This window comes from Ischnura elegans, chromosome 3 (assembly GCF_921293095.1).
Source record: "Ischnura elegans chromosome 3, ioIscEleg1.1, whole genome shotgun sequence".
NCBI classification, from domain to species: Eukaryota; Metazoa; Arthropoda; class Insecta; order Odonata; family Coenagrionidae; genus Ischnura; species Ischnura elegans.
In genome coordinates, this window is record NC_060248.1 from 36321507 (window position 1) to 36349415 (window position 27909).

A 27909-nucleotide genomic window follows, 5' to 3' on the forward strand; every position below is an offset into this window, starting at 1 on the left:
TAGTGATTGCCTATTACTCTAGTAGTCATCTGCTAGGCTTAGAGCCCACTCCATTTACATCACTTACAGGTATTTAGAATATAGACCAGTCAATCCCATTCAGGAAGTGAGGCTGTGCAACCATAAGGAGCCTACACCATCTTTACTGTTGGGGAAAGGGGTCACTTGAATAGAGGGCAAAGCTATATAATTTAAAATCCTCCTTTGCTCATTTCTCTTCTATGTCTGCATGATTGAGCCATTTAGTGAGTCTGATAACCAGCATATTTTGGCAGTATTTAAAAGAAACAACAGAGTAATTCCTTCATATTTGTTGTATTAAAAGCGATTTACAGCTGTCTCTCACAGTTCTCAGCCCTTAGATTTTTAGGTTTCAGTACATGCTCGCTTAGGTCATTAATGCATTAATTTTTTACTTCTGATCATAAGAATAAGATAATTTCATGAAATATGCATTAACCAATCGGAATATCATTTCAAACATCCTCAAAGCCATAAAGAAATGTAGAGCATCAGTGCTTGATTTACAGAATGACTTTTCTGATTCACTTCTCATAAATCTACTACTAATCACTTTATATTAAACTTAAAAAACAAATATGTAGTATGTCTTCTGGCACATATTGAACCTTAAATCCATTATAATGGCACAAAACTATTGAGTGGTTAATGGTAAATATTTTAAATCCACATAACCTAAGCAAAACTCCTTGCCAGCTGATACTTCGTTCTTGTGGCCATGTTTTTCATTTTCTTCACCTCAATAAATATACCCTCAGTTATAAACAATTTTATCTAAGCTTGTAAATTAGCAATGAAATTACACCTAAGTCCACATCCCCATGGTTTTTAAAGACTGAGCTGTAAACCATTTCAAAGGGAGAGTAACGAGGTAGGGGTAAGTAATTAACTTCAGCACACATCAATTGGCCAAGGTCCCCATTGGATCCCAGGCAGGCAGGACGATGGGCTTCAATTCAAAAACATCCATGACTTCTTGCGGCACAAACTTCTTGTCCACGACCACTTCAAACACAAATTCCTTGAACCATTCGCTACTCATCACAAGAAATCCCTTTTCACCTCGTTCATCTCCCCATGAATTCTCCACCCTCCATTTCACTGGGTTTCCTTCACTCTGCAAAAAGAAATATGAATTAAAATCTTTTTACCTCAGTGACAGATTCCAAGCCAAAGAAAATACAACAGACTCTCATTATTACGTTCACAGGACCGAAAAACCGGAGATTCATAATAACAAAGTTAGTATGAACGTTTCTTTTGGGAATCTTTAGTTTATAAAGGCATCGAGAAGCACAGTTATCCTGCACAATGCAACACTGCATCACAATTTTGTGTGAACTCACTAACATGAAAAACTGATGTAGCTGGGCATGCGACGCAGCCAGAGCTGAAAAAATCAACATTCCCGGGAAAGAATAATGTGCAAAACACTGAACAGTTCCTGACTTCATCTCGGATTAAGTGGTACTTATTCAGATTATGCCTTAAGTGCGAGTTCCTTATTCCAAACATCGAATCAGCCAACTCAAAAGGCACCAAATTTCAAATTTCTGGCATGCATGACCTTTTCCAATTTTCATTATCTCCGAAAATTTGTAAATGGTATATTCGTTAGAAGAGGACTTACTTAACGTCCAATTTACGAGCGGTAATGAGTGGGTCACCATGACTCCACAGGAATGAAGCTTATAATATGATGTTGCACGCATGCTAAAGTATCTCCTACTGAAGAAATTACCATAATTTTCAAATCACGAGGAGAACTTAAACGTAGCGCAATGATTATAATGTAGAGAAGTGTATATCCGCTTAAATGCCGTTGCTTATACCTGGAACTTCGTAATAAAGTTCTTTTTGAAGGTGGCAGGACCAGGACTGAAGTTCGTAATTTCGTAATAATGTTTCTCATACCATAGATTGGATAGGCCGTTTCGTCGGGACCAATGATTTCCTTCGTTATAACGAGGACTTCGTAATAGGGTTGTTCGTAATAACGAGAGTACTGTAAAAGATATTTAGACACCGAGCTATAAAGGCACTACCCTGAAATGAGACATACAATTCATGTACACATAACTAATATCTATCATAAATTATGCTTTTCACAAATAGTAGGCACCTAATGACACATTATAAACCCAACGACAAGATTTTAATGGACAGGAAGAAGATATGTAAGCATGATAATATTATCAGCACAAAAATAAACCAACTCCATCAATTATTGATAGGATTACTGTTTACACAATTTCCTACATTGAACATGCTTTGATCAGATAGCGTGTCACCCCTGCAGTGATTCTGCCAAAATTGGTCAGAAGAGGTGAGAGCATAGCTCACCACCGGAAGGTGAGTTTTGCCTTAACCTTTCAAATTCGCACCAGGTATCCTACCACATGAACTATCAAGGCATCCTCTCCTCCAAGACACTTTTTTGCTGCTGGAAATAAATAGCCATTAGGATGCATGCTCACAGCACCATAGTCTTGAGGGTAAAGTCAGAACTATGAATGCTGAAGCGTTCATTGAGACATAAATGAAGGAATAACCACAGGCATGTGTTCACTTCCAGATGAATGTATAAGTATACCATTTGCTAGTCCATGGTTATTCCATGAACAAGTATTCATATAGGATTACATTGTATCTTTGAATCTTTACTGCAACTAATATTTTACAACCATGAATTTGTTCTACAATAATATTTCATATGTCTTCGAGTACCTATACTTACTATATTACTTTTTATTACATACATTCAACAGATAGAAATAATCTTATTGAGATTAACTCAAAATCTATCCATTGTATTCCTTAATAAATTCCATAGTTTTTGTCAAAACATGCAGATATCCTTAAGTGCTATCAAGGTATGTACTATTATGAAGCAAAGAGAATATACTCAGATGAACTGAGATTTAACCAAGGTAACATGAATAACAAAAAGTAGGAAAGAAGAGTGCATTGGGGGTAAAATACCTAACGGCTAGAGGATGGAGGAGGCTGAAGATTGGGACCGTCTACATGCTGAAAGGCTGAAAATCATACTGGAGAGGGAGATCTTCAGTAAGCTGGAGAAAGATAAAAGGATTCACAGAGAATACAAACAGCCATATGCCATACCTAAATTAAAGAAAAAAATAAACCTAAGAACTTGAGAAAAGTTAGGTTTATAAGTAAATTTGCTATGCTTCCCTTCTTAAAAATCTTCCTCGAAAATCAGTCACCTCTAATTACCTGGCTAGATCAATAATACTGACTGACAGTCGTGAACATAGAAAGTTACAACTGTCCAGGTAAGTCATAATTTTGCTAAGAGCAATACATTCAATAATCAATAATATAAGTCTATCATATTCAAAATCTTCACACATTAACTGCATCAATTGTAAATATTATTTTAAAATATTATACTCACATCCAAGGATACTGCAGTAAACACCATGGCATGAGTCATCATTGACTCTCCAAACATTAAACGCTCTGCTTTACTAAGGCCCATGGTCACATCAACTCCAAATACAAGTTTGTAGTCGTGTCTAAAAAGAAATAAGTTTTTACATTAACTTAATCATCATCAAAAAAATGAAAATTTATGTTTCAGATGTACTATGTCACTGCCAATGCACTATAATAGTTTTGAAAAATAGAGGTTCCTCTATTTTCCAAAACTAAGAAAAATTTTCCAAAGAGTTTGGGACAGACATTTTTGAAACAGGTGCATCAGTAACATGAATTTTCATCAAATTATTTGCAATAAACTTCAGAATTCTATTAAATTGGAGGTGGGACAACAACAATTGCATAAATTCGAGATTGCCATTTCTCTATAGCGCAATTATGAAGGTCTTATGACTACAAATAAAGGAGTGTGCCAAAGTAGTCGGTCATTGTTAAAATTCCACAAAGGAAATATCATTTGCCTTGACCAAGGTTCAACCTTCGACCTCTAAAATCCATTCAGGTGCTTTACCACTAAAGCTATCAATGCATATTCTTCCTCTGCAGAGTTATGCTGAATTTAGAGGACATGATGGTTCATGCAGCCACACATACAATTCCACCAGTCAGCATCTCTGAGTGTATAGCACCACAGTCTCAAGGCTAAAAGCACATCTTTGACAGCTAGGGTTTCACCATTAACATTATCCAAAGAAATAAATGCTGACTAGTACAATTAGACAAGTACATATATAAAAAGGAATGCATGGTGCAACGTAAGGGAGTCACCTGCAAGCTCATGTAAGGTGCTTAAATTTGACAGTGGTAAAATCAAACTGAAATCCTGGTTAAGGCTGATGTTTCCTCTTTTTTCAAAGTGCACTTGCAGGCAACTCTATACAGATGTGCTGAGGACTAGTCAGTCATTATTTCATCAAATGCAGTCACAGTTACTTAACTTCCCAAATGTTTGCTTGGATATTCAAATTATTATGCAAGCTCTACATGAATACATGACAGCATAATATGCTCTACATGCATATTATGCAAGCTCTGACATGTATTCATGTGGAGCTTGCGTAATGGAGGTATTCACATTTTAGTATTTAATAAATGCCCAAGTTAAACTAATAGTTATGCTATACATGGAGTCATTAATTTCTACATTCAACCCAACAAATTTGAGAGTTGGAGGAGTGAGTGACCACAATCTGTGGCATTCAACGTATGTACGTGATTACGGAATTCTTTATTATTATTTACCAAAACTAATGGGATGCAAAATTTTAGGATTATAGACTTTCAGAATACATATATGACTATCAGGAATTACTCAATAGCAACAAAAACTTCTACTCAATAATGACATCACTGGAGGCAGATTTAGAGATACAGTAGTGATTTTGACTAATGACAAAAAAGCGTAATATTTACTCAATTAATTTAAGAGATTTTAACAGAAATAAAATTGGCAGTAATTATTTAACAGTCATCATCATCACTGGTCAACAATCCTAGGATTGGTTTGACGCAGCTCTCCACTCAGTTCTCCTATCAGCTAATCTTTTCACACCTACGTATTTCTTCTCTTTCATATCTCTCTTTACTTGTTCCATATATTTTGTTTGAGGTCTTCCTTTTCCATTCTTGCCTTCCACTTCTCCTTCGACGATTGTCTTCATCAGGCCATCATGTCTCAAGATGTGGCCTATAAGGTTGTTCCGTCTTCTTATTAAGGTTTTCATGAGGCTTCTCTTCTCTCCTACCCTTCTTAGGACTTCCTCGTTACTAACTCGGTCGATCCATTTGATTTTCATCATTCTTCTGTAGCACCACATTTCAAAGGCCTCTATCCTTGCTTTCTCCGCTGCAGCCATTGTCCATGCCTCACTTCCGTATAGGAGCGTACTCCAGATGTAGGTTCTTACAAATTGTTTCTTTACTTCCATATTTACGTTTCCTGCTGTAAGCAGGTCTCTCTTTTGGTGGAATGCTCTCTTCGCCTGGGCTATTCTGCTGATAATTTCTTTCTAGCTTCTCCCGTCACTAGTTATCTTGCTTCCCAAATAACAGAATTCATCCACCTCTATCAGATTTTGCCTCCCTATTTTAATGTTGGTCTTGACTTCTTCTCTTCTGCTGCATACTAAGATCTAGGTTTTCTTCGTGCTTATTTTCAGTTGATACCTACTCATTACCCTACCCATATTAACCAGAATATTTTTCAAATCCTTCTCCGTTTCTGCTATAACGGCTATGTCATCGGCAAATCTTAGCATGCTAATTTTTTCTCCATGGATATTCACTCCCAATTCCTTTTCCTTTTCAGTCATGCATCAGAATTTTTTTCTAGATGCAAAATGCAAAAAATCTATAAAATTATTTCTGGCTTGATTTGGTGATACATACCGTATATCTCCGAATATAGTCCCCCCTTTTTTTCCAAAAATGGCCGCGGAAAAGTAAGGGGGGGGACTATAATCGAGTATAATCCAGTTTAGCATACTAAAGGTGACCATAAAGTAATAAATAACGGCATAATGGCTAATGTTCTCGTAGTCTTTCTATTTGAGTATATTTATGAGGATTATAATCGGAGATATTAGTAAATACTGCCACGTTTTACCAGAAATTAAGACAATTTTTACCACAAATGTTGTACAGATACGATTATTCCGATTCAAATAGCATATCGAATATGCGTTTTCACGGAATCCATCGGGTAGCCGCTAATTTTTCTTGGAAAAGTATTGTTAGAATAATTCAATCGACACTGATCACTTAATGACGCAAAACAGTAAATAATTAAAATGAAAACTAAACACACACTATCATTACATTAATCGAACACTAGATTTGAATCAATAGTATATGTACCCGTCGCTCATTTAATAACTACACGATTTAAATAATTGCGAAAAATAAACAGATAAAGTAAACCTTTCGTGACGATTTAGCATTTCATTGCGTCCGTAGCTACTATACGTCCATGTGCCCGTGCGTAGGCATGGGCAAAAAATACCGGTATTCGGTAGTACCGAGTATTATTTTTTTTCCACTTCGGTAGTACCGGCCAGTATTTTTTTAGCGGTACTACCGGTACTAGAAATACCGGTACGTCGACGGCGCTGCCATCTTATGTGTTATCAATCAACTTTATACCCAGCTACTTAAATAATTGAATGTTGATAATATATCAAGCGAAGTAGGCCATTTCCAAGAAATAAACACAAATTCACAATGACTTTGAGCAAGAATTTTTTTAATTAATGCCAAGGATATTTCTAAAGAAATCATAACAAGAGACGAGAAAATGTAGATGCAGACTTATGCAATAAGTGCACAACTTGTATTTAAGCTCACTTAAAATAATACCATCCGTTTATTAATTTAAACTGATAGTATAAGCACTGATACAGTTAATCAACGTAGGAAGAGACTGAAAAATAGCGGTGCTATCATGATATAGGCTAAGCTTATTTAAAATAGCCATCAACTTTTTTAATGTATTAACAATGTTCATCCGTTTCTCTTTATTTTACATGCAACCAATGAAGTGCACCACCAAAAGAGGACCAAATTTATTTTGCTCCTTAATTATTAAGATGTGTCTTCCTTCCTTAGTTTCTTCCTTGTTTTCTAGTCATTTAACGGCACTTTTACTAAACTGTGAGTTCGAGACAAGTGTTATCATTATTGATATAGAAGATATTTATTTACTCAAATAAGGCAAGAAAAGTCAAAGTTATCGCGCTCCATGTATGTATTTTTTTATCTGAAATAAATGAAACAGAGGCCTACACGTCAAATTTTATTCGATCGCAGTGTTTTAGCCTTAACTAACACCGATTCTTGTTGTGTAAAATCATAAAATTAAATATCTTAACTTTAGAGGGGCTTTTTCTTGGTAATCTCAGACTGACAGCGTAAGCTCTTTGAAAAAGAAGACTTTTCATTATAAGTTCTCGGCAGAAGACGTTCTAATGTTGTGCCCAAGTCTGAAAAAAACCGGTGGCTTTAGGAAAACAAGTCATCTGATACCCAAGAGACCTTTACACTTCATATACGCCAGGAAAACACCAAAATTTAATGGTATGCACCAAAATCATTGCCTTTAAAAACTTCATCGCTATCACCCTTCTCACTATTAGAGACTCTATCCTTCATGTATTTTTCCGATAAATTTTTGTAAAAAAATCCAGTTCATGATTTTTTCAGTGTGTTCTTTCTGTATATTACGCTAATTCGCCGAAATACCGGATAATTAGGGCAATACAATCGTTAAATCTCAACTTATTAACATATTTTATCAATTATGAAAGTACCGGTATACCGGTATTTTTTAGCTGGTACTACCGGGAGAGTACTAATATTGCTTTTTAATACTCATCACAAAAATACCGGTACTTTTTCAAGTACCGCCCATGCCTACCCGTGCGGTTCGTGTTTACAACCACTTCCTTTACCGCCTTCGCTGGACAAGAATGCGCAATAGGTGATGCATTTGTTTCTGAAAAGGCGCAATAATCGACGACTTTAAACCAGAAGCGCCGGCATTACTGCATTTGATCGAAATACAGCGACTCAGCATCGAAAGTGTAATCAATTTATTGAGGAATATCTTCAATTCGTCAGGGTAAATAGGATCGATAAATTACGTCGCATAACGTTTCGCAATTATTTCCGCGATATTTTCTTTATTAAAAATAATTTTACGTTCAACAGTGCGGTGATGGATCAAGTAGAAAGATGAGGATCAATCCTGCCGCAGATTAGAGGCCTTCAAAGACGGAGTTTCGATGCCAATTTAAAAATAGCCGTTGCAGAATACGCCGTAAATCATAGTATTTACAGCGCTTGCAAAGCGCTAATACATCGCGGAAGTCTTTTCGGGGGTCTCGATGCGGCAGATTCAAAGAATTAGAGGAAAATATCGTCGAATTTGTGCGCAAATGCAGAGCAGAAGCTCTTTGTGTAACCTATGCAATGATTCGCGACGAGGCATTGAAAATTGATATAATTTTTTTTTTTAGTTTTAATGTTTGTTGAAAAAGTTTATTTCTTAATTTTATTACTTTGATATTTGTAAGTCCTGTAGTTTAATTGTTTTGCTTAGCAGGCATTTGATAGCAATATTTTTATAATATTTATAATTTATTTAACACAATTTTATTTAGATTTCCTAAATTCTTCAGGTCACTTGGATTTGTGATGACTTGATGGGTGTGTTACACTGGATCTAAGGAAGTTTCAGGGCCAAATGCAATACTGTTTATGGGCTTTAAGTTAAAGCTTATATATTGACATTGTCTGTAGTCATTTGGAAATCAAAAATATTAATAATTTGTGAAGGTTTAAAAAATACAATAGCCTTGGATACTTAAAAAAATTTCTCATTTCTTCATTACATCTGGTTAAGGAACTATAAATTACTGATACATGCAATGGATCACAACATGTTTTAGGTATACAGGCATCCCCCGAGTTACGTAAGAGATGCGTTCCGGCAGACTCTGCGTAAGTCGAAATTTACGTAAGTCGAACCTTTGCGTTAGTGCTTCAGACATTTCGATCGCTGGGGCTCCGAATTCTCAGCGGAGAAATGCGCAGTAAATTCTCGGTGAAGTTTCATTCAATTCACTGCGATATTCATTAACTTTTCCGCGTATTCTTACGTTATTAGATACAATATCAATAAACATTAATATAGTCTGATAGTTGTATCTTGAGCATTGCCAATCAAAATGCGTAATATTATTCCCAGAGTTGACCGATCGCGTGGATTCGGGAAAGTACGGTATCTCAACGCTACATTACTAAACTGAATATGTACTTAAATTGATTCATTATGTTATACTGCGATATAAGGGCCCAAAGAATGCATTGTCTACCTACCTATAGTCATTATATCTTCTGCCTTTAATATATTACGTTAATCGATGAATCTGGTGGTTTCACGGTCACAGTTAATACACGTAGGAAGAGAGTCTAGGATTACGGGCAAATAACACAAAAAAATACCAGTTAATTACTATATTCTTAGATACATTCACACGCATATATCCACAATCTTTCACGCACGGAAACATACTTTCATTCTCTCATATCTCAATAAAATAACGTGAAAATGTCAACATTTGAATATTTACTTCGCTGGAAACATCGAAGAGTATTTCAAATGCACGAAGCTAATAAAAGTGAGCTTTTATTCAGCCAACTCCGTCATTTACGTGCAACAAAGTTAGTGGGGAAAAGCTTTCAATGAAGCAATATTCATTTACAATTACACACAATATGAGAGAACAAGAAAATGCAGCTTAATAAAATCTTCCGCCAGAAACATGTAAACAATTACGCAATTAACATCGTGTGTCAACTTTTTCTTAACTTTTTCGCAGCGTTCATTACCAACACTCAAAATTTCAATCCCGTTACGTGGGTACTAAACAATTCTTTTCCGCAATAAAGATTTCTGCTTGAACTTCAATTTATTTTAATTCCACAGATGGACATGTCCAAACTTAAGGATACAATTTTTAAATAGTTGAAAATCGGAGTTTGGGTGTGTATGCTGTGTAACAAGCTGTATGGTATAGGAGTGAGCATAACCACTTCCATTGCTAGAACTGCAAATTTTCACGTTGATTGCTGACTTGGGATTTATAAGCGATTTTTCTACAGAAATTAATGGAAATTCCTTCGAGGAATGACAAAAAAGGGTCACTTTGTTATTTCTAGCACGTAAAAAACTCGATAACTATTCGATATTTTTTCTACCATAGTTTGTACGAGCGAATATCTACTTCTACGCGCTCGCATTCGAAAATTAACGTAATCATTTGAAATACGGTTATCACTTACGTAAATACGGATTTACGTAAGTCGAGACATACGTAACTCGGGGGATGCCTGTAGTTATTTTGTTGTGATGGAAAATATGTGAACAGATTTGTTCTTAATCTTCACAGAAAATAATAGTTTTTATCGAATCTAGAATCTTAACTTGCTAACCACAGAAAAATTGCCTTCCTTTACATTTTAAAATTTTTCCCAAAACTGAGGTCTCAAAATTGGGGGGGGGGGGACTATATTCGGGGGGGGACTATATTCGGAGATATACGGTATATCCATGATGAAAAACAAATGGTAATATCCACACATTTTAATTCCAAAACTCAACAACCGACCCAGGTTTCAACACATTGTGTCATGTTCAAGGTCTTGAAGTATCCCTTGAAAATGAAACGATGTGTGGAAACCTGGGTCGGTTTTAAAGTTTTGGAATTAAAAAGTGTGGAAATTGCCATTTGCGTTCTTTCATCATGGATGCAACAAATCTCATTTGACAGAAGAAAATAAAATCCATTTTTGGAAAGAGGCCCTAAATATCAATGGGAGATAATAAATATAAATAAAATGAACAATACCATCTTATCATCATTTAATTAATTATATTTCTAGTGGGTTTTTTGCTGAGACGGACAAGAAACACCAATTTATAAATGACGGCTGAGCCCCAAAAGTTGGTACTTAACAGAAAAAAAACCTAAAAAATTAAAATTGAAGGAAATTTTGTCCATTCACTTTTAACTAGAGATGGGTTGAATAGCATTTTTCTCGAATACGAATATTTAATCATTTTCTGGATAACGAATGCTGCATTACTGAATATGCATTTTTCCGCCAATTTTAAATATAAACGACAGTTAAAACAAAAAAAAAATGCTTAACACTTTGCAAGTCATTCTACTTCAATAAGGCTCCTAAATCCTGATGCAACTATGTATTACCATCAAACTTGCGTGCATGGAGTACCCCAATTCCTTTGTTTTTTTATTATATGCACATAGAAGGGAGTATTATTACATAGTAATGCTTCACTACATTTATGAAAAACTTACATAAAAAATTGACAATAACTTTATAATTGGAATATGTAAAACATAAATTTCATCATGCAACAGGGAGTCGGAAAAGGAACAGCCAATCACGTTTGCATCTGAACATATACATACATCCTTCGTAATGTTTTTCTCTTGGAGGCATCAGCATTTTACATATTTTAGAGCTTACTTTCAATGATAAGTTTTCGTAAAAACATAATTAAAGATGCACAAACGGTAAGAAAAAAAGACTTTGCTCTCCCACAAAATAAAATATATATTTGTGGAACAGCAGTCTTTTTTTTCTTATATTTGTGCATCATGACGGAGTTCCACCCAGTAACGCCACCCAACATCACATTTATAATTAAAGAATGGAACCAACCAAATGTGCAAACCTTCATGCAAGACCCAACCATTTTCTACGGATTTAAAGAGAATCACGGAAGATCTGTGCTGTGTTTTCGTAATTTGAACAATGAATAACTTTGTGTCATGGAGTATCAAATAGTGTAAAGCTCATTATTTGAGGTATTCCGTGTTTCGACTATTTGAACGTCCCATCTCTACTTTAAAGAAAATATTCATGAGAATGGTGACAACTTCCAAGTACTAAACAAATGAACCAAAAAATAAATGAATTAAGCCTACTATGAGTTATTGTGGCAAGAAACCATTAATAAATCTTTGGTTTGGATTCCGCTAAGCAGAATTGGCCTTGCTAAGAAAGCACGGCAAACAGGGAAAGAAGCAGCAAGAACATTTGTGATTAAAATTAACAAAAATCATTCCTTGATTGAGTTTATGCAGGCCCTAGTGAGGTTATTGTACAAATACTGACACTATTGTAAAGAAAAAGGCTGTACATTGAAAGTTATCAAAATAACTCTTTAGTGTTTGCTGTCTTCATCACATGAATGGGAGGATAATATTGCCTCTTTTTAAGGCACTTCAGAGCCGATTATTATTAGCAATACTAATAAAATAACAGTGAAGAGATGATTGATCAATTCACCTCAATCATTTGTTCTCCAATGATCTGTGAAAACTTGTACTATAGAGTTGATAGTAAACTCACTATTGGTAATGTCACAATAGTCAACAAAAGCTGCTCTTAATATAACACCCTTAACTTTATACCCTGGTTTATATAACACCCTTAACTCACTCCTCCAATTATCTACTTACATAATTACCATGATGTATAAGTGAATGCATAAAACTTTTCCTTACACATTAATGTCTTCAATCCCTTGTTTTCCGGCGAAGCGTTTGCTGACTTCACACCCAAACCATACTGCTTCCTGAGCTCTAATGGACTTTGCAGCAAGCTTCATAAGCAGCTCAGCAGGTTGATTATTGTATATGATACCTCTTCCTCCAATTACGTTACCAAGGCAATCAATAGTGTAAGCCTTTCCATAAGGATTTGTTGGCCTGGGATCAGTAACGAGGCAAACCTGAAATAATTAGTCCAGTCAATAAGGTTCAGGTAAAAAGGAACAATAAAATGATTACTTTAAATGTGCGTTAAATCAACAATAAGGAATTTGGACCAGGCAGTAGGTATGTATTCTCTTGAAACAGACTTTCCAGACAACAAAACTCAGCCAGCGACATTCAGGGAGATAAAAAGCCTGCCTATGTGGGATTCAAATTGGTAACCTAAAGGCTAACAAGAGAGGACTTGAACCTCCACCGCAGCTTGAGCATGAAGGAAATCTTTCAAAATGATGTAAAATGATTATCAATCAAATGTTGGTACATAAATTACATTAGATAACGAAAAATCTAAGATGAGAGAATAATTTGTTAACTATTCTAACCAGCACAAATAATTTCAGAGAACAAAATGTGCCTTGTAGTACCATGGCCTCCACACCAATTGAAGATCATGGGAGGCAACAGATACACAACAGATTAAAAATTATTTTTGTTTCCTTTCTTCATCAATTTATATCCTGATATGTATGAAGTAAAGGGATAAATTGGTATAAATATTTGAGGGCATTTAAGTGGTTGTTTTTTTGTCAATGATCATGAGCTGGAAAGACAGTTGAGAAATTATTGAGCATCTAAAATTATGGACACTGTGAACTTTCATCGCCCATTGATTTCAGCTCCTTGGCTATTCACATGGTGAATGTGCAGTGGGGTAGCCAGGAATTTCATAGGGATCAAAACCAGTAGGGGAAATTTTTGAAAAACAGGGTATTAAGAAGAGGGTTTTTAACTATTTTTAACAGTTTTCATTATGGATAAAACATCAATCCTCAAAGAAATCTTTAGTGTATTCACGATTTTTTAATATTTTGTTTTCTTTTATGAAGCAAAGTAATTGTGTTATTGTACTTGGGGAAGGCATCCAGACCCCTCACTATGCCACTGAGTATGGGAATTGAATGAAGGAATACATTAGAAAGTGAGATTATCCAAGTAATGAATCCTTAGAGTGCCAGGAACTCATCAGCATCCAATGAACACCCTGCGTCATTTTTATAAAGTCTTAATCATTTTGAGGTTAATTAGAGTTCTATGGGCATATACATAATAATTAATTAAGTGGCCTCCACAACTCTGTGTCTCATGTTGACCAGCTTGGCAAGTGCATATTTTACTGAAAAATCATTACATTACAACTTTAGAAATATGAAACAGGAAAAGTTTGTTTCTGTGGGTTACTTAGAATATGCAATAACAGTGTCAGAGCCACCATGGAATATCATAATATGGAAAAGAAAATACCTACTTTTTCTGTTCAATGGGGAACTTGAATGGACTATTTTTATTCCACAGGCAGACAGAAAATTATTTTCTGAATTCAACAAAGAAAACCGCACTTCAATTTGAGTTTTCCAACGTAAGATATTCAATGATAAATACAACAAATTTTAAAGTGTGCCAAAAACTCCCTCCCCCAAGCCACAGCTGAATAAGCTTCGGTGATGTCATCTGTGCCAAAACATCAGCCGAAGCAGTTCATCACTGGGCTAACAGCGCACCAATATGGGTGATTCAAGCGTGCTTACTCAACCCAGAAGTGAGTCAAGCGATGATTTTTTATTGAGTAGGTGATCATTTAATGGTATAGTTGATATTTCTTTTCAATAATGAGAAATACGCAGGCAAGATTGTTTAAATCCCGTTCATTGCTCACAATAAGTTGCTGCAAAGTCACCATTCCACAAGTATCAAGAATCGCTTGACACTAGAGGAGGATTCTTCAAGAAATTACCCTAATTCCATCAATTAGGCTTAAGAGGTATTTTTTTTTATATTTTCCATTTCAGAAATGAACTTTTTCTTTAAGAATCCACATTTAAAACCATGTAAAAGCAATAATAAAACAATTTCACTTGATTATTGAAAGTTAATTTTCACTTACCTTATCATCAACATTGTAACAAGGCTTCACATACTTCTCATAGAACTCTTGAGGAGTGACTGGTCCAACACTATTGTACTGCTTATTCTTATCATAGTATTCCCAAGTAAATGTCTCTGATGGAATACCCAAACAAATTCCAACAATCCTGTAAATTTCGGACATTTGCTCTTCTATTTTCTCCTGTACTGCTTCATCACTGGCACCCGAATCAATTAAATCCCTTAAAACTTTGGTGTATTCACGCAACTGAAAAATGAATTACAAGTTCATTAGGACCCACATCTGAAGATTTGAGCTGCAGAAGACAAAATGGATTCATAAGTAAAGGATATGTACATAACTGCCACAAGTGATACCACAAATATAGGTGCCTTATTTTGTTTCCAAAATTTTTCCTATCGCACATGCCATTATCTCTTACGTAGACATAAAAATATCAATTCCAGTTTAAGTTATTTTACACAGTTGCATTTTGAAAATCACAAATGGATGTCAAATTATGTTCTTAATGAAAAAAATTCACCAACAACTTTTTCATTTGTAGGGAAAATATATTCATTCTTTTAGGCTGTAATAATGCCAAAAATAGTGCTAAGTAACACTTGGCAGGAGGAATTGCCTAAAGTACATTGTACAAATGTTCAAAGAAAAAACAGAAAAAGAGGCTGATATGATGAGTAAAATTATATGCCACAAAAAAAGTGCCTCTTCATGATAATAATGGGAGCCTTTTCAGATTATCTTCGCGAATGAAATCTTACATGGATATTTCAGCCTTGAAAAGCCCAAAACTCAATCTCATATCGATGGAAACTGTCTACCATCACCTTTTCTGTAATCAGTTTTTGCTGAAGAAATAGTGGGTGGGGTGAGTTGATGCGGGAGTATGAGATTTAATGTTTAAATCAGTGAGGTTTGCAGTTTAAAAGGAATTGATCAGTCAGCTGGCAGAAAAGGTACAGGCACTGGTTGATGCATTATATAAAAAGAATGCATGAAAGGTGGAGAACGAAAAGAATAGGATTTCAATATAAATAGAAAAAAGGGAATATAGAGACAACCTGAATGATTTGAAAATGCTCCAAGCAAACCTACCTTAATTAGTTGAATACTTGAATAATAATTATTATTATTGGTGAAATGTAAAAAAGTTATTCATTTTAATGGAATGCTGTATGAAGTTAGATGGAGAGGTAACTGCCTTGATGGTTCTACATACTTGACAGATTGAATTTGAAAGGACGTGGGGCTATAAGTTGAAGCAGTAAGAAATGGATACAGCCAGCTCCATAATATGAATAACTGAGAAAGTAATGACTACAAAAACCTGGTATGTTTTGGTGGTAAACCTATGAAAGTGGAATTCCAAAAAAGGACACTAGTTATCAATCTAGGGACAATAAACAACAACCACCTCAAAGGTTTAATGCCTATTCCATGAGAAGATCACAGTTGAGGTGCATATGAGAACTTTGAGGGTTGTTCCACGTTGTAAGTGAGAAAAGCCTCAAAATTACATAATGTATATTTTCCTATGGTATACCATAATGATTACTAGCTACAATAATCAGTAACCCATCCCTGCATAGAATCATGTTACACAAATTACCAAAATTCAAAAGACATTCCACATAAAAATTAGTGAAAAGCATCCGCTATAGCAGGATCAAGTAGAATAGAATACCTGGATATAATTCTTCTTCTTGAGTTACATGTGGATTTTTTAGTGGGAAGTGTAACCAAGACAAGACTTGAATATTCTCAATGTGATTCCCTGATAACTCCAACACCACTGAATAGCCCTTACAGCCTATCAGTCAATATGCATACATAATCCCAAACTGAAAATTGTTCTCAAAGAAATATTGCACACAATGATCTACTTCTATTACTGGGGTACAGCAAAATAATTTAGCAGACTTAGGTAATTTTACCTGACATATATTTTAGTCAAGAAGGATTCACCATAGGGTGTATACATTAGAAGCCTATTCTCGAGATACAACCTCATTCAATTCCATTTTTACGTTTGGCATATATAAAAACAAGCTAACTAAAATAACAAACGATGAAGTGATACTGTTATAGACTGAATATGAGTGGTACAAAAAGAAAAATACCTAAGATATATGATTCAATCATAGAACATCTCCATTTGGATTACGATTTTGTCTTACAATTAGCATCAGCCATTACAAAAGGATGCAGCAAGATTCTGATTAAGGGGCATACTCAGCATTTACAAGATTTCTGATAATGATAAATAGAATTGTAATTACACCTGGAAAAGTAAATCTTTAGCCAAACCAGGTTTTAATTTACCCATAAAAGATCCAGATCACTAAGGAGAATGTCTTTGAACTATCAGCATTTAAAAGGATTAACTAGTAAATGGTTGAGCATAGCCAGGTTATGCAGGTCACATTCCTAATTTCGGTGCATTCTCTATATTATTCTTAATGTATAGTTTACTTTAAGCACGCATAATGACCGTATTGGTACTTTTCTTAGAAGCAATGCGATCCAACCTGGTGATCGCACAGACAACAATTTAAACATATGGGTATGAACACAAGGGCCCTCGGGACCCCCTGTCACTGACCTAGAATAACAGTAACTTTACTCACCTTACTCCTAAGTATCGTGTCCATCCTTAAACTTGATTCACAGCTAAATGATTCGGGAAAACACTTCTTCGGCATTAATCCATGCCGATTGATTAGGTTCACAAGCATGTCCCATTGTCCACCATCACAAGAAGGATCCTATGAAATTATGCATACACATTACCGACTGAATCGAACGTTGATGTGCCTTAATTTATCCTCATGAAAATAGCTTACATGTAGAAGAAACGAAACCAGCCTTCCATCCACAGGTTCACCCCTCCGAGCAGTATTTACAACATTACTAAGGAAGTAGTTACTCCGCTCAATCTGAAATGGTAGGGAGACCATTAATATGGGAAACAAAGCTTTGAACCACAGTGCATAAAAATCATTATACACACCTTGTCCCAGAAAAACAAATAAGCCTGACTAAATTCAAATTCATCTATATTGTGTTGTTTCATAAATGGTATACGTATGACATTCAGACTTGCGAAGATCCAACATCTGCCAGAATTTTTTTGATTAGTCATTGGTTTTCCTTCAACTTCCACCTGTCATTTGAAACGAACAAATTATATTCAATATTCATCAGTGGTGTTCATTAAAAAGAATTAAACAAAACGAACCAACCTTATGGGTGAATACATGTTGGGTTTCTTCAAGGTGTTTCCTTGATAAACAAGCCTCCAAAGGATCAACCCGGGTGCATACATTTTGGGCCAAAATGTTCTTATGATCCGAATAAAAGCTGGATCGAAACTTTTGGAGAGTTTCCGGGCTCAACGGTGCTGAGGTAAGAACAGTTTTGTTTATCGAATTAGTGTTAATAAATGTGAACGGTACAACAACATAACTCAGATAAAGCGAAAGAAAATGGGATTCAAGACGTCTTTCGAAGAACTGCCGATTAAAAATTTAAGCTTCATCATAGGAAACCAAACTGCGAGACAAGATAACCAATGCAATATTTAACATTAAAACATCTTGAGAACTTCAGTGATAACGACGACTATATATGGTTGAAGGATACTCAGGTTTTACACGAATAGCAATTAAAAGGTAGGGTTTTCATGAAATAGGATTAGACCATTATCTTAAATAAAATAACCGCAATCCTTCGAAGGACGTATTCCTATCAAAACAAGAAAAAAAACATGCACATCTCGGTGACAAGATAACTTACATCCGACCATATTTGCTGTATGAACTACGTTAGTCAGCGATTCATGTAAGGAAACAGATGGAGAAAATCAATTTTAGCCGAAAAATATCCTAATTAGAGGAAAAACAAATTAAATGGATTGATTCAGGCTGATAACCCAAGGAATATCCTAATACAGAGAAATAATATTCATGAAAATCATATCGTACCAAGTAACCTGCACCGCTTACACCTGTTATGCAAATGCGGATGCTGAATGTTTGTTGGAGAAACTGTCCCGATAGGTCAACCTTCAGGCTATTTTTAGAATAAGAGGGTGTTTTTAAAAGATTTACTTTTCATCTGACGTAGGAATGGATGCCTAGAGGTTAGTATTATAGCCATCAACAGTTTAAATAACACCCCTCATGTGACGCTTAGTAAGTAATGCAACGATGGCGCAAACTTTGGAGGATAGAAATGCTGAATCAGCGTAATCGCTAGCTCCCTAAAACTCCCATAGGACACCTAGGCAAAACTGATTAGAAAAAAGGTCTTTATCATGCAATGGAACTCAAAGAGCAGCGTTCAATTAACCGCTTGAGGTATCAAGAGGAATGTGAACCGGCGAGATTATGAGAGATTAGCCCCCATAATTTACGGTTCACCGAAAAAAGTGGATAACTCTTAGCCTGCAATTGCTGATCATGCTGAGAGTTCTTCCATAGTAGCAGCATAAGCGTTCACTCTTCAAGGAAAATCAGTTATATTGCCTAAAAAGGCCTAACTGGTTCTCATATCCATGCCAAACTCTCTGAGCACCATACTTTGGCTGATAGCCCTTTCACGCCTATAACCTCACTCCAAGAACGTCCCAGCGATACCAGCAATTACCAACACTCTAACAGAGTTGCCTTTCCTCATGACAGATCTGAATGTGAATGGTACAACAACATAGCCCACAAGAAAATCAATAACACCTCTTAAAATAAACTATAATGTTATGATGGCAGTTTGCTATTAATGGGATACAATATTTTGGGTAATTCAGAAGAGACTTTTACTCCATGATGAATGGTCGACTTGTGAGTTACTACCCATCATAAATTTCATTACTTTCAATAAATGTATGACATACGGGATTTTCTCTTTTGAAGGTACTGAGAAAGGAAGAAGTGTATCAATTAACATGCTCATTCGACTATCCTTGAGTGACCGGCTGCACGGACCTGTGACAATCTCCAGTAGCGGAACCAGGATAGGGACAAGGGGAGGGCTAAGTATGGGGTAAACACCCAGAAGTATTGCGGGTCCGAACAAAAATTTGCTATGTGGTGTAAATTGGATGTCCATGGGGGGAGGTTTTGGGGGATAAAACCCCCCCTGAGCTCAGATAATTTTTTAAGTTTAATCCAGTTCACTTAATTGGATTAATATTACTTATAGAATAGTGTAAACATCAATAAAATATCCCTCGGAAGGCCGTAAATCTCACCATTTTGAACCATTTATATGAAAATTTTTCTAGGGGAGAGTCCCCACACCTCCCGCTTACCCTGGCGGGTGTTCCACACCCTCAGACACCCCAGTGTTTTGCACCTAATCCCTAGCTGTGCCCCTAGGGGCTATAGCCCCCTTAGCCCCCCCCCCTCATAGATCCACCACTGACAATCTCCAATTCACTGGTCCTATACATATGATGTAAAATATCTAAAACTGCTGACTGACAACTAAGTAGCCATATAGCATATCAAAATACAACTGACCAATTTAATAGGTGTCAATAGAACATTATTACATCCCAAGCTTTCCCAAGTGTTTACCCAAAAAGCAAAACGACAAAAGGGCCTGTAGTGGCCTGTAATGCCAGGCAGTTGTTTTAAGCTCGTCAAGCTGTTGATATTGGTCCAATGCCAAAATGATAATACTTGCATAACCATTTGGACGATGTCAGCTGCCAGCTTTTGGCTATTTTCTGCAGCCAGCTTACCAACTACGAGAATTAAAAGTCGACTCCAAACCCAGAACAATTACAGTGTTAATCGCTCATGTGTAATCTCTAAGGCCTGTTCCTACATTCATACAAATTCTCCTCACATTCCTCCCAACTACTCAGAACTCTACCCATTTCAAACATCCACCCTTACAAACTGAAGTATTTGGTATGGTATGATATCATTTACATATTTCCATCCAGCACTGACCTCATCATTGGCATAGTGGGCACTATCTATTCTTCAGCTTTTCTTTTTCATTAAGTTGCCCTTTCAACTAAGCTTCTCCTGTTGTTTCATTTCTATCTGTAATCCATTTTTTGGTCAAAATCAATTGAAATCAAGTTAGGAATAGGCGCAGGGATCCCTATACATATTTATTTCTAACTTGCTCTAATACATTTTCTTCCACTTCTTTCTCTCCTCCATTTTCTTACCAATTTCTTACATAATACTTGATTTCTTAGAAAGACATACTACTCTCTAAGCATCTAATCGGTTTCTCCTTCGTCATTGTCAGCCATCAATCCTGAGATTAGTTTGACGCAGCTCCCCGCTCAATCCTCCCATCAGGGTATCTTTTAACACCATCGTAATTCTCCTGCTATATATCCTTCATCACATTCTCTATGTATTTCAACTGTGGCCTCTCTCTGCCATTTTTCTCTTCCAACTGTCTTTCAACAATGAATTTCATCAAACTCTCGTATCTCACGATGTGATCGATTAAATTGTCCTGTTTTCTACCTAAGGTTTTCAAAAGACTATTCTTCTCACCTCCTCATCCTAGAAATTGTGAACTCTGGTTTCTGGTCAGCCAGGATCACGTCAAAGTTACTGAGATAAGTGCGCTTCTCTCTCCATAACCACGATCACTTACAAGTCCTACTACGTGTTCCTCACTTCCCCATTAAAAACAGATTCAACTCTCTAAAAACTTGGTGCAGTCATGCTGCCAATGCCAAAAATTAGCTCATGCCATGCCATCAATATTGAGTCTGCTAAGTGGGGAGAGGGATTGTACTAAGAATGTGCTAAGATGTGCCCTCAATATTGTAGGTTTTTTGCCCTTCTTTCATCATTGAGTTCAGATATAATTTCCCACCGGCTGATTGTTGCTATAGGGATAAACAGCATGAACCCTGTAGTTCCACTGCATACCGCAATAAATAGTATGCCCAAATAACATGAGCAACTAATATTTCACCCAGCATACAATGGTGTAGCCATTTCTTCATTTCGTGTGTGATATTATCTAGCCTTTTGCCATCATCACTATCTTAACATTCATTTTTGATTTATTCTTCCCCATCTTCATCTTCTTCCTCTCTTAATTTGTGGATGTTTGTTAGAGGAGGAGGGGGTCCCTTTTTATGAGATTCCAAGACTCATTACCTATTTTGCTCCATGTCTTCTGGGATACAGTAATAGGTAGGGCTGTCCATACCCATGTGGACCTTGTTTTCCATGCGACAAAGATGGAAATACTTTCATCAGACTCTGTCCCTTCAACTCATCCTGTATAGAGGCATTACTTGGAGTCAAACAGGTAATCTCCTCTACTATAAGTATCATAGGAAATTGCAAGCCCTGTCATCAACACCAGGATCAGCCCGAGTGAGAGGAGAAAAGTAGAATACCCATAAATTGTTTTTAACTAGCATTATTTCTACAGGTATCATATTTTCCACATTATCCCACTAGAAAGAAATTACCAGTACAATAGCACAGGCAAATAAGAGAATTCCACAAAATAAAGTGTCTGCGTACAGTTGAGAATACTACCATAGAAGTAAGAAAACAATTCATTAAATGGTACCAATGGAGTTTTCCCTGTGAGATCAAGACATGGGTACTGGAAGCAGCAGGAAGTCTTGAGTGGAAGCTTTCAAGGTGTGGTGCTACCAAAAAATGATGAAGATAAAATGGATCAACCAAATAGGTAATGAGGAAGTGCTGAAAAAAGTGGTGGGAAAAAAAGAAGTTTTCTAAAGCTTCAAGAGGAAGAGGGGACAACTGAACAGATACATCATGAGACATGATATGGCCAATGGTGGCTCCTAATGACTTACAGTAGACAGGTTATTAGGAAGGTAAAAGAGAATTAATGCGCATGTCCAGCGGCATAACTAGTAATATGCTTTGGAGGGGGATGAGGGGCATGGGGAAACGACTTCCCCCTCTCCTCTCCGGCAACTGGAGGTCCGGGAAAATTTTTGAAAAATGACATGCCTGGAAATGCATTTTACATCATGTTGGCACATAAAATTTAACTTTCAGCGGACCCAGTTGTTATACATCAAAACTAGACAATAGTTTTAAATAAGGTAACTTCCATGAAGAAAAAATTCTCTCTTCAAATCTGATAAGTTTATCTGATTTTTGAGGGATCGGTAGCTCAGGCACTGATTCCCTAACCAACCCTCTCAATCATGTTTCAAGAAATCTCTCATTCTTCAGCTGTGTGGCATTTTTCAAGTACCCCCCTTCCCTTGAAAATATACCCTCTGCGGAAATCTTACCCCGCGGACTTAGCCGCATGACATCCACGCTAAGGACATTTGCACAAAAGACTGCTCAAAATCCTCCAACTCAAAATGCTGGAGACTAGGAACTCTAGCTGGTAACTCTGTCTCAGACTTCTGGCTTGACCCTATCTCAACCCTGGCCACAACCCTAGCCTATCACCAGTTCAACTCTTAAAATAACAGACCTAGGGATGAATACATGGGTTTTTGGGGAACCAGGGGAGTATTTTCCAGCCCCATAATCTGCAGTTTGGAATGAAAGTTAGTCATCAGGGCACAGGTTAGAAACCGTCGGTTGGAAAACATTTCGCTGCAGTTGGACACTTCAGTTGGTTGACCTAAAACTCCAACCCTTTTGTTGGGAAGAAGGGGTGATCTCCTCATAAGTATAAGTAAGATTTCCTTGTAAATGTAAAGAAGTTTTAAATAACCCTGTCCATTTATTGAATAATTGAATACAAGATTGAATTGTTGAATCATTCTTATCGGTAGGTTCAGGCCCCATGGTATTTCCTTTAACCGATCGAATTCTTTTCCAACCTATAACAAGGGCTCACACCTATAAAATAAAATTTCTTCCATCATCTACTAAAATTTACATTTCGAAAGAGCTGAATTGCTAGCTTTATGGAAAAAAGACTTTTGTTTTGGCTTATGGGAGAAATTTTCCGTATTCACTGACCCTCATAGCCATAGACACTCCTCTACAGTGGTAGCCGTGGCACCCGCTTACAATATCCGAGGGTTGCAATTAAGTTACCATGAATACATAAAAAGAAAATAGCATAATTGTATACTTTAATCTGAAAAGCTCTAAATCCTGAATTAAATTCTATTATAATTAGTTCAGATCAAAAAATACTAATTTTTATTAAGTAATCGATACCTCCACTGCATAAATGCTCAACAATCGCCCACCAAATCAAATCCGCTCATCTAGTAGAATAAAGGCTATGTAGATGAGCGGATATGATTCGGTGGGTGATTATTGAGCGTTTATGCAATTTCTTGGTGTGAATTTGCATTCATTTTAAACCATAGATATGTCAGTGATAGTGGGCACTGAAAATATTAGTTTAAATGCAATAAACTACTCCATGCTAGTTAATACCATCAGAGTAAAATTGATATCATTACATATCTACTTCGACAGATTGTACTACATACTTCCAACAAATGATGAAAAGAAAGGAAACTTAACAAAATTATTTTTGAATTTTAAATAAAGAAAATTCACTTACAAGGGGAGTACATATCTGGCATTGGATTTTGATGATACTTAGTTGGAGGGCAGGTTGATTGGCATTGTTAGTCACACGCATTCATTGTAAGAGTTGAAGATATTCAAAAGCTATGAAGAAAATAAGATTTGTTTTTATAAACTTTTTAGTAGTCACAACAATGGTAAAAGTAAATTATGAATACAAAAAAATTATCAAAAATCGAACATGAAAGATGAATATCAGGTCATACTGAATGTATATGGGTATAGGTACATCACAAAATTCAGAAAGTCTTCTCAAATCTTCCACACAGATTGACTTATTATTGCTACCTATGTTCCTAGGGTGGCAAGAGACCCTGACCCTGAAGAAGACTTCCTGACATTAGGAAAATTAAATACTAAAAATGCACTGACAATGAAAGTGCATTTCTGGCATTAGATTTCACTGGATTGGATAGGAAGGAAAAAAACTGAAGTAATACTTGGCATAAAAATGCTAATAAGCCATTTTTGATAGTGAGTACTCATTGGTGAGCATCAACCTCCCGCTTACCCTGGCAGGCATTACATACCCCCCAGACCTTCCAGTATTATTTGCTCCAAATGCCCCCCCTCACCCTTAATTCCTAGCTGCGCACCTGCCATGCAGTGTTTTAAAGTTTCAATAAGACACAATTTGAAACTTAACGTGGATGTAAATTTGAGTATACCGGGACTAGCCACAGTGATAACTTTATGGAGTCACCCACTATGCACAAATTGGGCAAAAATTCTACAGAGAAAAATCATTCACCTTGATCAGTATTCAAACCTGGATACTTTGATTTTCGGTCTAGTACTTTTGACTGCTAAACTTCCGAGGCATCACTCCCCTGAGCTGCTGAAATTTCCACAGAGTGAAACTAAGAGAAAGAGTGGAAAGGTTTGATCCACAAATTTCCGCTGAGGGGAATGACACCTTGGTTGCTTAGCTGGCTAAAAGAATATCATTATCAAAGAACTAGGCACTTATAATTTCTAAGGGCTAAGGTAGGGTTGCAGATTAGGAGTTAAAAGAAAAGTCTGGAAATGAGACTGCTCACAAAAATAAAATGTCACTTTTAAATTTAACTTTCAAGATAACTGAAAATATCATCTCAGCTTCTGAGATACTTAGTACTTACTTCCATGAAGAAAAAGCAATATCGCTGTCAATAAATTCACAAACCTCACCAAGATAGTTTTTGAACACTCTGAAATAATACAATATGCTCCATAGTGCTCACTAGATAATTCAAACTAAGGCTAGGATAGATGAAAGTAGAGCTCACCCGAGATCCAGCCTCATGCTGGCGATTTTGGTACCACAAACCCTGAAATTAAGTTGCTCTCCATTTCTGCACTTTGTGTCTTTTGAAATATCTATACTGTAGGTCACAATTAATTATTTTTTAGGCCATGTCTTTTAAATTATTACAATTACTTCTCCCATTTTGAAGGCAAAGTCGGATCAAGGGCGTTGTTACGTAGGAGGTTGGGGGAGGTTCACTACTTTCCATGATGCCTTGGTGGTATGCAATACCTTTGAATGAAAATTTTCTTGTTTATACAATTGCCTTTAAGATGCCTTTTCAAATATCTTAAAATAATGTTTGTTGAGCTAGTGAAATTAAAACTTGCATTAGGGATCCAAACCAATGTTTATCAACCTTTTCTATTTTTCCAGCAATTATAGGGGGTGGCTGCCCTATTCCACCCCATTCCCCCTCACCCCACCTATCGTCCCCTGCCTTGTCTGATTCTGGCTGGAGGCTTCTTCTTTTTCATATGTGATTTATTGGTTGTTTAAGCATCTTATTTATCCTAGTTATTCTAATAGATTATTAGGTTACAGTAATATTTTTTTCAGTAGCTCAGAATGACATTAAAGTTAACGATACGTAACATTTATGGCCGTCTGTTAATATTAAAATAATGCTAACAAGCTGCCATAAATGGAAGAATTCTTTGGCTCCTGTATCCATACTCCAAAAAATTTATCTGTACATTCTAAAACCGGCTCTTAAGGAAAAACATATTAAGATGGAAAAATGAATGCATGCGTATAGCAAGCAAGGGTTGGTAAAAACTGGAGGTTAATCGGTACTTCACTCCTTTATACTTTTGTCAAGGAATGAAAGGTAACATTCAATTACTATCTGAGAAGGAGCTCCAAAATAAAGGTGCAACACCCTTTTTATTTTCGCCGAGGGCCAAAATATGGGCGTGGACAGGATTTACACATGGACAGGGTATCTCGTGCCGTATTTCCCGTAGGTTCAAATCAAATAATACATCAACCACTTACTTTTTGGGGGGAGGGTAGCTGCACGTCTCTAGCTATGACTGAGAATCAGAATATATTGTGTGTTCAAATGCTAACTTGAAAGATACGCAATATTATGAAAAGTTTAAGTGATGAGGATCGTGAAAACAATACATAGCATGCAGAATTGTTGGGCGGTAGCTCCCATCACCGCTAACAAAGAAATTCGGAGATGGTAGCCAGTGGCGTACCCAGGGGGGATCCGGGGGGCCAAAATACAAAAACACAATTATTGTCCATCATAAAAGAAAATAAAATATTGAAAAATCAGGAATTTACAAAATGGTTATTTAACAAATTATGCTTTTTCGATTATGAAAAGTGTTAAAATTAGTTTTAAATCCATTACTTAGTGCCCTGTTTTCAAAAAGTTTCCCCCCTGGTTTTGGACCGCCCCCCCCGCGAGCGAAATTCCTGGCTACGCCACTGATGGTAGCAAGCAGATACATTAGTAATTACATACACTAGTAATTATCGCTGAAAGTACGGAAACTTACGATTTGGATTGGAGTTTCTATCCAGTTGTACCTGGGGAAAGCTAAAGCGAACTCTTTTCCTTGCACTCGGCATTTTTGAACGGTAAGTATTCATTGCGATATGCGGGCAACATGTAGTTTAAAATTACAAATGACTCACGACAAAACAGTCACCGTCACAACAGCAACATGCGGCTTACAAAGACACATTGTTACAAATAGTTATTTAATTTGAGGCAATGCTAGCAGTCATTCCCATTATCGAACGAGAGCTTTTCCCGTAGCGTTAACAGTACCTAATTCCCTTCCCGATTCGCAATTACATTAGTTAACATTGGAATGATCACACTGCAGATACAGAAAAACACTCTAGGGGAGGGGCGCAATAGACATCTTTAGATATACCTTTGAGTTAAAACAAAACATACAGTATAGCGGCTAAAAAATAACTTTCGACCATTTCGTTATTTATGATCGGAGCACTTCGTGTTTTACATCATTCTTCTTAGCTTTTTTAGTACTTTACAAATATACTATTTAGATTGAGATATTATGAGAAAGAAAAAAAGTTAATAATTCTATTAGAGGTGCTAGTTTGCCTTCGTCGGGGGAGGAATAAAGGGACGGGCGAACGGACCCGCCAGATACCTGTGTCGGTCCTATACTGTTTTTTTGTCGGTCATTTCCTCCCTTCCTTTGCTCGCGGCTCAGGTACTTCGTGGGCCCGTGCGCCAACTTACGGTATACACAATATACCTTTTCTTTTATCGCAATAAAAAAATAATCAAGTCAAATGCAAAGTTTAAGAAAGTTTCGTTTAAACTGATTATGCACATATGCAGGACAATGCCAT

General features: G+C 36.4%; 1 protein-coding gene across 3 annotated transcripts; it reads right to left on the reverse strand.

Moving 5' to 3' along the window:
* Positions 1–296: 296 nt before the first annotated feature.
* LOC124155663 (bleomycin hydrolase) lies at positions 297–27189 on the reverse strand. 3 transcript variants are annotated; one of them, XM_046529676.1, is made up of 10 exons: positions 27078–27189; positions 24253–24362; positions 17979–18136; positions 17747–17899; positions 17580–17672; positions 17364–17501; positions 14734–14982; positions 12582–12808; positions 3443–3563; positions 297–1138 (listed from the first exon to the last, which is right to left on the reverse strand). In XM_046529676.1, the coding sequence occupies exons 2-10, from the start codon at positions 24272–24274 to the stop codon at positions 923–925; spliced, it is 1377 nt and encodes a 458-aa protein (XP_046385632.1). In that variant the 5' UTR covers positions 24275–24362; positions 27078–27189; the 3' UTR covers positions 297–922. The 3 variants fall into 3 exon arrangements, with proteins under 3 accessions (XP_046385632.1, XP_046385633.1, XP_046385631.1); XM_046529677.1 differs by lacking the exons at positions 24253–24362; positions 27078–27189 and adding exons at positions 18532–18555; positions 18720–18946; XM_046529675.1 differs by lacking the exon at positions 24253–24362.
* Positions 27190–27909: the final 720 nt, after the last annotated feature.

Bases quoted from the DNA above. Each gene is read 5' to 3' on its own strand.
- LOC124155663 (XM_046529675.1), bottom strand. From the start codon at position 27,171: ATGAATACTTACCGTTCAAAAATGCCGAGTGCAAGGAAAAGAGTTCGC. The intron at 17,673-17,746 runs GTGTGTATAATG...CTACCATTTCAG, and splicing joins ATTTGTTTTTCTGGGACAAG to ATTGAGCGGAGTAACTACTT. The intron at 12,809-14,733 runs GTAAGTGAAAAT...TAATTATTTCAG, and splicing joins GTTACAATGTTGATGATAAG to GTTTGCCTCGTTACTGATCC.